Here is a 13,429-nt window from a genome sequence, read left to right as displayed (position 1 = left end):
CTGGGGGGAAAAAAAAAGAGGAGGAAGCTGGAAAGATGAGGAGATGGAAAGAGTGGAGGAGAGAGAAAGACAGAGACGGATATCTTGAGAAAAAGAGCGAGAGAGAGGGAGGGAGGGAGGGAAATGTGATGTGACAGAGCAAGACAGGAATAAGGAAATGACAAACGACAGGGTAGAGTCATGAAAGAATGACAAAGGCATTTGGAGACGATTCTGGCTCAAGTTTCCTTTCCTATTTCCTCTTTTTTTAATCCTTCTACTGTATCTTGTCCCACTCCACTTTTCCTCCACTAATCCATGTTTTCATCTGCCTCCTTCTTCTGCTCGTTTCGAGGGGTCACTTTGGATACAGCGATGCGATGAAATGCGATCCAGAAAAGATGGTTTGAGTAATAAAGTCGTGAGGTTTGAGGCCTTAGTAGAAACATATTAACAACCTGTTTTACTCAGTCGTCACAGCAAGTGACCAAAAACAAAATCTGTTTAAGTGACAAGCAAAGTTCACTCAGGCAAATGGAGAGATGGGCCACAAAGACTTCAGGGTTTATGATTGTTATTGTAGCGTGATGATGAATGAACAGAACAGTGCAAAAGTTTGAGGCACTAAAACTAAAGTGAGGACGCCATTAATAGTTTTTTAACTGTGTCCACCTTTTGCCTTTAAAATAACTCCAGTTCTCTTTGGCGCACTTGAACACACCAGTTCCTCTGTGGATTTACTGAGTCAGTTTATTCTGTCTCTCATCGTGACTCTCTGATGTTAAGATCAGGGCTCTGTGGGGTCCAGACCACCTGTTGCAGGGCTCTCTCATGAATAAGAGTTTAAAACACCTGAAGTGCCTGAAACTGAACGTTACACTGAGTTGAGGAAAAAGCTGAGAGAGTTTCAGCTTTCTTCCCCGAGCACCTGCTCCTTTTCCTTTTCTTCCTCATCGTCACCTCTTCTTCATCCACTTCCTTTTTCTTCTCCGTCCTTTCTTTGCTGCTTCCTCCATCTTCCAATGTTCTGCTCTTCTTTTCCCTTTTCTTCCACCTGTTTTTCCTTCATCTTTACCTCCCTCTCTTCCTCTTTTTATTTTCCTAACCCACCTCTTCATCATGGTATTCTTCCTCCCATCTTTCCTGTTCCTCTTTACTTCCAATATCCTACTCCTCTCTTTTTCTTCTCCTTTTTTTCATTTCCTCCTCCTCTTCCCTCTCCTTTCTCCACGTTTCTTTCTCTCTGTTTTGTTGTTTCTTCCCTGTAGTTCTCTTCTTTCCCCATCTCTTCCTCTTCCTCATTCGCTCATCTTCTCTCTCCTCTTTTCTGTTTCCATCCCTTCCTCCCCATCCCTTCTGCCCTCATCCCTCTTTCTCTTCTTCTTCTTCTTCTTCCTCCTCCTCCTCCTCCTCTTCTACGGGCATGTGGCAGCAGACAATAGCTCCATTGTAAGCCCTGCTCTCTCCTCCATCTCCTCCCTCCATCCCCTCCTCCTCCACCTCCTCCTCCTCCTCCTCTTTCCCCAGATCTATTTATTTTCACATCCTCGGTCGAGGGAGCTGTAACGACGGCTGGGTACAGAGAGTTAGAGCTAATTTGGAACAGAGCACACCAGAGAGACACACTGTCTGAGAGAGAAAGAGATGGAGAGACAGAAAAAAAGAAAGAAAGGGTGAAAGAGGGACAAAGGAGAGGGAGGAAAGAAGAAGAACAACTTGTAATTTCTTCATCCACACACACACACTTACAAGGCCTCCGAGCCAAACATTCGATACAACAACATAATCCCAGTATCAGTATCAGGACTGCTGGACCGCTGGGGTTTCCATAATCTCCCTCCTAATTAGTGGTTAGAGGAGTTAGCGGTTAGCTTCTTCAGTGACTGCAAGTGGATTTTCTACACCAGCGATTCTCAAATTGCGGGGGCCGAGGAGGACCCCCCACCTGAGAGGGGAGGGGTGGGGTCACCCAAGGGTTTCCAATGTGAGGCTAGAGTGTGGAGTGATTCGTGGAGACTGCTTGTCCCGCATTAGAGGGTCATCCAAAGACGAATTCCTCTGCGTTTACTGTAGTTTTTTAAAGAGAGTTTAGAGTTCATGTATATATTAACAGAAAACCACCATATAGAGCCTCCAGAGCAGATGCAACAAGTCTCTAGTGGAAGGATGGAGCATCATTCATCCAAACGATATCCCCTCATTTGGTGTTTTGACGATGGTGGTCTGTCAAAATCTCCCACAGCTGTTCGACTGTATTGAGATCTAATGACTGCAGAGGCCACAGAGTATGATTCACATCATTTTCTCACTCATAAAACCATTCAGTCAGTGACCCTTGTGACCTGCACTGGTCATGTTTCTCTAACTGTTTGCAAGAGGACCTTTAAAACCTCTGGTCAACCAGTGACAGCAGTGGTTTTGATTAAGAGTAAGGATTGATCCTCTGGTGACATCTAGAGGACAAACAAATATAGGTTCCACTACTGTGAGGGTTCTTCTTCAGGGCTGTAAACTACTATCTGCATCCTTGAATAATAATCCAAATTACAAGGCTTGGTGCAAATTTACTTCATAATATTTAAGAAAACTTCCTTGATGTATACACGTTCATCCAGTCTCAAATATGAGCCAACTCTGAGTAAATTTCCAAGATATTTTCAATAATTTGCTGTGAATGCCAGCATTTATTACTGAACCTCAAGCTAAAATCATACATTCAAATGTTTAAAAATAACTATTTTGATTATCAATTAATCTGCAGACCATCACAACTTCCTAAAGCTCAAATGACGTCTGTAAATCACTTGTTTTGTGTCTTCAAAGTCTCCAAAACCTAAAGAGTACGGACACATCTCTAGTACTAGTTAGGAACAGACCAAACTCCTCATGAAATGGATTCAACTAGGTGGTAGAAATGTACTTTAGAAATTCTGATCCTTGATTGTTGACTGTATGTTCACACAACTGCCACCTTATCCCAAAGATGCTCTATAAAATTGAAATCTGGTGACTGTGGAGGCTGCTGAAGTCGAGAGTTCAAGAAAAGAGATATCTGCAAGAACATGTAGGTGGTATTAGCATCTTTTACCGACATTTAAAAGTCTAAAATTCAAAATTGGACTGTAACAGGGAACAACTCCTATGATTGCACAACTATAGCCTCACCTTTACCTGAATTTAACTGTTGCATTGTCTGTAAAAACACTGTAAAGTCAAATGAAATCATTCGGTATTCCCTCAGATTTAGTTCTGGCGTATTGTCATGAGGTTTGCGTGTGAAACCGCCATGGCCAATGTCAGGATTAAGTATTTGCCAAGTCAAAAATTACAATTATTAATTTAATAGAGGAAGTCATGATTAGTGTTTCATAAACAAATGACCAGGCAGCCACTTTTCTCTGAGTCTCCATCCGCTCATCTGTCTGTCGTCAACCACTCCTTCCTCATTCCCATCCCACCCCCCCTTCATCCTGCAATTCCATGGAACAACATTCCCCAAATAATGGAGGCACACAAATAAACAAGAGGCCTCCACTTTGAGCTATGGATACCACAAGAGAACACGAAACACACAAACAGACACGCTCATATATAACTTCCTTGGCCTTGGAAAACAGAAAAACAATGAGGTAAGTGCTGAAAAGCTGGGTCTCTGCATGTGTGCTCGCTATGAGAGTGTGTGCTATGTGTGTCAGTGTGTGTGTGTGAGTGTGTGCACGTTCATTGACAAGCCTCGGCGTCTCCTGCAGCGCCTACATGCTTGTTTACTGGCAGCAGAACCACAGAGCAAGACACACAGAGGCTGCTTCTGATTAACAGACGGAGAGAAAAAGACATGATGGAGAACAAAAACCAATTGTGGTATGAGGGCAGATAGACAAGCCAGTAACACTGAGCAGTCCTTATCAACAAAGACGCACAAAAGAGCACGTTAGTTAACACAGGCAGCAAAGACGAGATGTGAATGTTAAGAGCTGAAACAGGTAGTACACACACTGTTCTCTAGCCACCAGCAGGTTGATATTTCTCTTTTTGGTGTAATAACTCCAGGACATATTGCCATGAAATTCTGGACAGAAGTTCATTGGCTCCACAGCATGAATCCAAAGAACTTTAGAGGACTTTCCTTTTAGCTCAATCTTGAGATTTGAATCTGTCCAAAACAGATCTCAATGTTGACCAGTGGGATAGGGTTATGTTGCTCTTGGTTTGACATGGTCTTGACAGTGAGTTTACAATGTCTTGACCTTCTGGCGACAATAAGGACGTGACCAATGATTGGTCGGAGTCAAACTTATCATCTTGCCAGTCTACCGACCAAGACATAGCAAGAATTTATGACTGAATGATTGCCTAATCTGACACTGTGATATATGTGTCCATACATCAGTCCACCAACCAAACCTATTTAACTTGTAGGGGTCCAGGTGACACATCAACACAGGAAGGACTTTACAAAAACATAAATACAACATCTTATGCACCTGTTTGATGGCGGTCTCTCCGATCTTGTCCGAGTGTTTCCGGATGCTCTCCAGGAAGTCTCTCAGCTGGGTCATGGCCGTGTCCCGGATCTGCGTCCTCAATTTGGGGATGTTTTCCGCCATGATGGAGCAGAACCGGTACTGACCCGCCCTGGGAAGACATGTCTGTTCAAGCTGCTCCAACGTCCGGAGTGCAGGGTAGTACCTAACACACACAGATACGAAGCATTTGAAAATACACACTGAACCTGAGAGTTTTTGGTTATGGGAAAGAAACACTCGGAAAAACTAACAGACACACATCAATAAAACACTGTCCGGTTCTGGCTGTCTGATACATGACTAAAAGCAAGCAGAAACACACAAAGATAAACACATTTACAAGCACGAGCATACACAGAGAGAGAAATAAATACACTCAGATACACCTCAGGGAGCTTTGGCAATACAATATCCCCCCAAAAACACTTCACTCCACTTCACTCCACTGCATCACAAACACACTTTCTCTCTCCAGGAGCGATCGTTGTTGGCTGACCTCTCCCTGCTCTCTGCAAGTCTAGCAGCCGCAGGACAGAGAGAAGTAGAAAAACACACAAACAAACGACAAATTTATGACCAACCAGACTCCTGTCTACAGGTCAGGCCAAGGGCAGAGAGGGAAAGAGAGAGGTAGAGAGAGAAGCTATTCGTCTTTCTATCCTAAGAGCTCTAGCTCCATCTAGTGGCCGACAGTTCAATCAACAGTCAAAATGGTCAAATGGATCAAAAAGACACTGAAATCTCACTGCCGACAATATGCGAAACTTTAAAGGAGATGCACTATGACACAAGCTCAAGGCTGTTTGACGAGGGAATCAGGGTGAACCAGGTTTTGTAAAAAGGGAAGGGAGAATTCCTCAAGTTTTAAACCAGACCCACTCTGAACAGTGCCCAAAAAAAGTCTACTTCCTATCAAGGAGTGTCAGGCGCGGAGCCAAAGCAATGGCCTTGTCCCCACCATTCAACACCCCAAGAGAAGACCAGTTTTAATGCCAAAGGTCAGCACCCTAAGGCCCCTCCTTTGCCTGCTGAACGACAAACCTGACTCCAATACCTGACCTTGCAAAGCCCTGCTATCCACATTTGAGTTCTTACAGAAAATGATATAAACTTCTTGTGTTTTACGCAGAAATGTGGTTATTGAATCAAAGTTTATTAACCATTTTATCTGCAGAAAACAGCATCTGCAAAGCCAAGAGTTTTTACATTTGAACTAAAGGTCTGTAAATTCAGGAAAATGTCAGAAGGAAAGCCGAAAAACAGACTCAGTAACATACCTTTTGGCTCTCATCTGCTCCTGAAGTCTGCTGTACATCTCCAAGACTGGTGAAAACAGAAAGGGACGAAGCAAAAGACCAGTGTTTGAGAACAAGACTCCCAGTATTTGTTTTCCCAAAGCATTAACATCTAAAAATAGGCCTAAAACTTAAAATACACAACATTTCAGTAATTCTCCCTTCAAAACTTTATAAAGTGAGTTAAAAGTAAAGAAGGAGAGCAGTGTAGAGTCTCAAGAATGTTTCAATGTTACCTGGTAGGCAGTGTGTCAGTTTGTCTATTGTAGTGGCAATGTTTCTCTGTTGTACTCGACACTGTTTCAACTCCTCCATGGAGTTGATGAGCTGAAAACAGAGAGAAAAGAGAAGACAGAAGGTGAAGATGATAAAAAGTTCCCAGAAACCTTAAACTCTGACTGGGCAGTAGACTTACCTCTTTGCCATCATCCTGAAGACGCCTGTTGGTCTCAGTCACCTGACTCTGAGAGAGAAAAACGAAGAATAAACGAGGAAAAAATATCAAGAATTATCTTCCCCTGTCTATTTTTACCTTCAATCTGTCCTCACACATTGAGCTCAAAACACTAATTTCTCCCTAAATTTGGACCTTTTTCATCCGGTTTCCCTCCTCACCTTCAGTTTCTGCGCCTCCCCTCGTACTTTGAGCAGCTCCGTGATGGAGTCGACGAACCCCTGGAAGTGATGGTTACACATCTTCTCGATCTCTCTGTCATGGTTCCTGATTCGCACGTCCAGCTTCTCCATGAACAGGCCATGTTCCTGACCATCGTACACCGACCTGGAGAGAAAAAAAGCGAGAGAAGACAACAGGTAAGAAGAGGTAGGACTTGTAACTCAAATAATCTTTTATCCACTTATTCCACAGTGCAGACAGTGCATCCATCTGTTGGATCAGATGCAGTTACCACATGTGTCCATCAGGGGGCGATATTGCAGTACTTTTCAGCAACACTGCTGCACATTTCCATGCATCCACAGTAGCCTGCTTTTATTTTAAGCAGACACACTGGGACAGTTTCCAGTTCAACACCTTGCTTAAGGCCAAGTCAATAGAAAGAGCTTTATACAGGCAGTAAAGTGCCCCAGTTCTATATAACAGATAACACAAGTTTACAGTATGTCCTTTAACCTGATGTGGTTTGAAACAGGGACACACTAAACCAACTCGCTCTGTCCTGAACATGGTTTTACTACTGTTTGGACTTCCCACAGCCATTAGGAAACTAAAGCAACACTCAGACAACAACAAGTACTATATCAGTATATGACAGTCTCTGGATTACAAGAGATTTAGACGATTCAATTTGGTGAGAGTAAATTTAGTTTGGTAAGAGATTAACAATGTTGGTAATTTGATCAATGAGAGTTATCATCCAGCCACAGTTGTAACGATTCTGAAACCGAGACTGAAACTGAGATACAAACGTCCACAATATTGTATTGCAATACAGGTCTGAACAAAAATCAAGGTCCCCACTGAACCATGGCTCAAAACTCAAGGTCCAATCCAAACCATAGCTCAAAAACCAAGGTCCAATCCAAACCATAGCTCAAAAACCAAGGTCCAATCCAAACCATAGCTCAGAATCAAGGTCAAAACTTAACCATGTGTCAAAAATCAAACTCCGACCCAAACCATTGCTCAGAAATCAAGGTATGAACCAAACCATAACTCAAAAATCACAGTTAAAACTCAACCATGGCTGAAAAATCAAGATCTAAACCTAACCACAGCACAGGAATTCATTCAATGTTACACCCCTAGTCAGACAAACGTAGTGGAGTAAAAACTACAATATTTGCCTCTGAGATATAGTGGAGAACAAGTATGATGGTTAAAATGGAAGTACTCTAGTAAAGTACAAGTACCTTGAATTTGTACTTAAGCACAATACTTAATGTAAATGAGCTAGAAACAGAACCCTTATCTTCTCAAAGTCAAATATGTCTTTGCAGATAAAATAACTGAATTAATTCATAATTAAACTGGTCTGATGAGGACACAAATCAAAAAGCCTGGTCTGTAACGGCGATCAGTTTTTCCTGTGTTCTTTCCCGTCCAAACACAGCACATACAAACACACACACACCTGTGTATGGCTATGAATCCCCCACCCTTCCTCCTGTTGACCAGGAAATGCCCGACTCGTACAATAGAGAGCAGGTCTGACGCCACACGGTGCTTTCTTTAGAAACACAGAGGCCACACACAGAGCCAGAGAGAGAGCCAGCATGGTGTGTGTTGACGACATCAAACAAAGAAATTCATAGAAACAAGAAACACCAAACATGGAGGATTAATACCGCAACAATCGAGGACAAGAGCGGTCATGTTTTCAACAAATAAAGAAATGAAAGAGTGAAATTATGAATGATTTGATTTATAAGAAAGTGAATGAATGAATGAGAAAAGAGTTTGATAAACAGATGCCCGTTAAGTACATCCTAATAATTATGGCTCAAATTATAATCCAGAAAAAATTCAGATCATGATTACTGTCGCACAACAGCACCATGCCCAGAATCAGAGGCATGTTGATGTTACTTTGCTGGTGAACAAAACGAGTTGTTCAGAGTTATAAATGTTGTCTTCATTCCCCTGTGAAGTCTGCACACAATGGCTGGTTTCCTGATGACGTGGAGCAGCGTGTACGAGCTAAGATTAGCACGTGCGTTAGCGATGACTGGTTTTAATTTATAACCGTGCACTGGGTCGCTCACTCCCACAACAGAGCTTGGTACTGTCTGCCACTGATGGGAGGGAATCAGAGAGGAGCATGATCTGTTTCTGTGATCCTTTCTACATGTTTGTTTCGTACTACTCTGTGTTTCTTGTTTGTCTTGTTAAATACTGGATTCAGTCACCTCTTCAAGTCTGTTTTAATCCTTAAAATAAGTGAAACACCACAGCTCTCAAAAACAAGAAAGAAAACAGCCATAAAATTGGGGAAATATTACTTATATATTTCACTTGCCAGGATTTTTAAAATGAAAAACACAATTTTCCTTATTCAAAGTAATATTTACATATTCATTCACTTGTTTTGGGCCTTTTATCAGTGTTAAAATAAGTGGCATAATGGATACTTTAACCTCTCTAGAGCTCTAAAAATCCTTAAAATGGATGAAATAAAGATTATATTCACTTTTTCTGTCCTACTCCTTAAAATAAATTATATGGAGGGATGCAGATTTAGACGGAGGAGTGGAGGAGTAGAGGAGTGGATGGGAGGATCAGGGGAGGGAAGGAAAAGATGGCGAGTTGGACGGATTTAGGGAACTGAAAGTTTTGCAACCAGGAGTTCAAGAAATCTGCTTTAAGTTATGACATCACTGTAAACAGCTGCCCGTGTGTGTGTGTGTGTGTGTGTGTGTGTGTGTGTGTGTGTGTGTGTGTGTTTTCCGTCCGAGGATCTTTGGGAACAAGTTGCTGACTGTTCGACAGCTGGCTAAATAGGATCTTAACCCACTTAAGATGAGCGCACACCAACCTCAGAGTGTGTATGAATGGATGTGTGTGTGCGTGTGCACAAGTGTGTGTGTCCTCCTCTGTACAGTATGATGACTCAGCAGGGTGTGTGTCTGTCTGTCTGTGTGTGTGTGTGTGTGTGTGTGTGTGTGTGTGTGTGTGTGGTTACTCCCTCCCTCTTCTTACTACTTCAACCGTTCACACAGAATTTCTCAGGCCATGACGAATGTCGGCGTCCTCCACCCAGAGCTGCGCAACATGGCCGAATTCAAAATCATACTGCTGGCAAACGATTTTTCAGGAGATCACCAAAATCAGCAGAAATCATTATCTATAACCCAGGAATGTCTGTACCCAATTTCACACCAGTCCATGAAGTAGTTGCTGAGATATTTCAGACTGAACCAAAGTGGTGCACTAGCTAACACTGACCAGTGCCTGGAGTCACACCGGTGGCATGGAATCATAAACACTGTTGCCATGGTTATCTGCAGTTCTAATACATCGTGCGCCAGCCAATCAGAAACGAGCATTTTCCCCAACAACTACATAGTAGAAAAACCCACATAATAAGCAAATGCGAGAGGGTTCTCTGTCATTAATGGCTGCACACACACAGGGTGGAGCTCAGTATGACTGGAGCGGACTGATAAGATTAGCCAATGCAACGCACATAAACACATACATACAAACCTCAGTATGAAATGAAGAAACACAGCAGGGTTGTGACACAACTCAGCTATTTTCTGAGGCAAACGCACATAAGTCAGCAACACAATCAGTCAACAACAGGCAGAAAACAGCTCCCACATGGTTCACATTCACTGAAACATCTGAATAAAATCAAAAGAAAATGGTATTCTTACAGTATTGGACTAAAACCTCCCTGTCTGCCTTTAAATCATCTCTAAAAACTTACTTATACCGAACAGCTTTTGCATAATTATTACTGTAATTAACCATTTTAATACTTATTTTATGTTACTTTTACTCCACCATCACTTTTAACTGTTTTATGTTTATTTGTTGCCTTGATTTAAACTGATTTTATGTTTGTTTTTTTTATTTTCAGGACAAAACTCCATGAATGCAACTACTGCCTACATGATTAGTCAATTAAAATGATAACTTTGTTTTTAATCAGTTGGACATCGTTATGTTTAGTCACCCTGGTCCTTAGAGAAACTATATTTAACAAGCTGTATTTCTTGTAGTTTGAACGGGGTGAGTCCTATGAAGCCGCAACAAAAAAAAACAGCAAATATTTTAATGATCTAGTCATTGTTTTTACTATTTTCTACATACCCCGAAATGTGTTGTTTTCAGCCTCTATGACAGAAAGAGTTGCTGCTTTTCTTTCTGTTATATGATTGTAAACTGAATATCTACGGCTGAACAATTATCAAATCAAAATATTTCTGAAATCACAAAACTACATATTCACAAACTTCAGTGGTTGCTCTCAGTATTTTCCAACATTTTATAGACTCAATAAAATACAAACACCTTCTACACACACTGCCTGATGTGTTATTTTACTCTTATTTGCTGTTGAGCAGCTGAAATCAGTCAGCCAAAGACAGGTCGTTTCTTCCAGCAAGGACACTGCTGAGATCTGCCCAGTCATGGATTAATACGTCTCTCTCTCTCTCTGTGTAAGCTCTCAGCAGTTGTCACCCTTTCATCGCTCTTTTGCTTTTATAATCACAGCTTTTCTGTGGTCATCAGCGTCTCTGGCCCTGAAACCACTTCTCTGTGTTTACGTGAACCTGAGCTGCTGTGAGCGAGCGTCTCTGGATAATTGCCGTTGAGTGGAACAAGAAACTCTGCTCGTATCGACCGGAGAAGAAGCTGAGAGAAATGAAAACAGAGGAACAGCAACACAGACACAAACCCACTCTTATTAGTCACTGCTGCTCCTATTATATTTGAATATTCTTAGACGTAGACGCATCCTTCACAGACGTTTACTCGCCACAGGCCTTTTAACTCGTCTCCAAACTGCTGATTTTTTAGAGGATGACTGTTCCTGTGGTGATGTAACTTATATCTGAGACCAATATGATATGACAGTAGAGAAAAATCATGCAGCAACAGAGATGTGTGTGTGTCTGTGTTTGTATATGTAGAGAAAGCGACTGTCTGACTATCCAGGTGGACGACATTTCCTCGTTATCATGAAGAAAAATCTCATTTGAGCATCAACCAACAAACCTGAAAAAGTCTGAGTTATCTGCACAAAATTAGACGTAATCTGGAACATGAGCTTCCTCTTTTAAACAAACTAGAAAAATCTGAATTCTGATACTGCAATATTCACAAAATGTAACACAGATCTGACTCTGAAACAAATCTGAACTTGAGCTAAAATGAGTTAAAGTCACATGAGACAGATGCTGATGCTAAAATACAGCATCCTGCTAACAAAGCCAGAAATCTGCAAACTAAGTTGATCACCTGAGGCGAGTGACAGCACCAGCAGTCTCCACAACAAACTCTGATATCACTGCCTGATTTTTCCAGCCTTGATGATATTTTTTAGGTGGAGGTTTGGATCACTGGGACACACAAACCCCTCCACCACGTTAAGGTGGCGAGAGGATGAGGAGATTCTCGCGTTGACAGGAGCCAGTTGAGGTGGTTCGGGCGTCTGATGAGGATACCTCTCTGGTTTTCTGGGCATTTCCATTACTTTACTTTAGCATAATTAACATCAGTATCGACTGATACTTGAGAAACAATATCAAATGTTTTGCTTTATTGCACAGCCCCACAGTAACCAGACATCTGAGCTGTGAGCTAGGATGCCACAGATTTTGACAGTCAGAACTTTCCCAGGCTTCACCTTGAGGACTTCACTGGCTCATTGTTATATTTTCCTGCCTATGCATGAGTGCTACACAGTCCAAACAGAGTTTAACAGTATTTAAACAGCTCCACACAGAGGTACGTGCAGGCGAGCCGGGGCGTCTCCTGTCAGCAGGTGAGTGTTTGTAACCTGGGGGAGTTTGGCTGACTGATCGGTCCTGGTCCTGTCAGATCTGTCCTGAGTTTTTCTGCTGTCAGGGAGGAATGCTGCAGCCAGCCTCGACCTGCACAACACTGCTGCTGCTGCACACAAACACTGAGAAACACACCGCCAGCTCTCACTGCCAACCTGTTTTTTCCTGGCTGTTTGAAGAGTCTTGGTCTTAGGAAAGTTACAGAGGAGGGTTTGGACGAGGCTGGACATTAGAGAAGACATTAGGTCTGGAAAAATGGCTAATTTACACTAAATAATGCACTTTTATTAATAAACTATTTATATCATTTCATTTGTTAAAGTAATACTGCTGCTTAACTGGAGGACCTACACAATAAAGATATGTCTAAAAGGTGTTGTATACAGTAAAATGGGGCTGAAACTGAAGATTGTTTTCATTATTAACTAATTGTTTGGTCTAAAAAACAGAATACAGGGAAAAGCCCACCATTCAGATAGAGAAAACTGTCAAATGTTCACATGTGAGGAGCTGAAACAAGAGAACTGCAGAGATTCTTGCCTCAAAAATCTCCTTGTGGCCTGAGGTGGCATCTTTAAATATCTAAGTTTATTCTGAACAACAGTCCAAAACCCAAAAATATTCAATTTACTATCTCATAAGGGAAAGACTCAGCAAGTCCTCACAAGTGAGAAGCTGGATCCAGGTAATGTTTACCATTTTTGCTTGAAAAATTACCCAAATAACTGATCGATTATCAAAATAGTTGCAAATTACTTAGCACAGGAGGCCCAGTGTTGACTTGTTACACCATATCATTCATAATGAACCCACAACAACAGTTATTTGGTGTTTAACTGTTTCCTATTCTCAGTTTCACACAAACAAACAGCAGCAATTTCTAGTCCAACAACATTTTTATCTGTAGATCGTGTGTTGAACGTGACAGGAACTAACTAAAGTCAGTGTTTGCTGCTTGTTCTAATCTAAAAATTAGCCTCCTGAGCTAACACTTCCATCCCTCATCATCGGATATATTTGCCTATAAAACTCCTTTTTTAAAACTGTCAGGGCTAAATATAGCTAATGATGAAGCTGACAGTTCCAAACATAGACAGTGCTGTTTATATTTGTGTGCAGGGGTTGAAGTGGAAACACTGAGGCTGTGAGTCGGAC

The 13,429-nt window shown here is 41.7% G+C and overlaps 1 protein-coding gene across 2 annotated transcripts in view; it reads right to left on the bottom strand.

Annotated features, from left to right (window-relative positions):
• The window catches only part of exoc6b (exocyst complex component 6B), an 88,217-nt gene that overhangs the window by 72,994 nt on the left and 1,794 nt on the right, over positions 1–13,429 (bottom strand). For both annotated transcript variants that reach the window (XM_018689344.2, XM_018689345.2), the window contains exons 2-6: positions 6,416–6,581; positions 6,216–6,263; positions 6,037–6,127; positions 5,783–5,828; positions 4,464–4,668 (exon numbers count right to left, since the gene is read on the bottom strand). In XM_018689344.2, coding sequence (XP_018544860.1) covers positions 4,464–4,668; positions 5,783–5,828; positions 6,037–6,127; positions 6,216–6,263; positions 6,416–6,581 — 556 coding nt within the window. The remainder of the gene's footprint in view (positions 1–4,463; positions 4,669–5,782; positions 5,829–6,036; positions 6,128–6,215; positions 6,264–6,415; positions 6,582–13,429) is intronic.

Source organism: Lates calcarifer, linkage group LG14 (genome assembly GCF_001640805.2).
Source record: "Lates calcarifer isolate ASB-BC8 linkage group LG14, TLL_Latcal_v3, whole genome shotgun sequence".
NCBI classification, from domain to species: domain Eukaryota; kingdom Metazoa; phylum Chordata; class Actinopteri; family Centropomidae; genus Lates; species Lates calcarifer.
The sequence above is the reverse complement of the archived record's forward strand: the minus strand, read 5'-3'. Positions and strand labels throughout refer to the sequence as shown.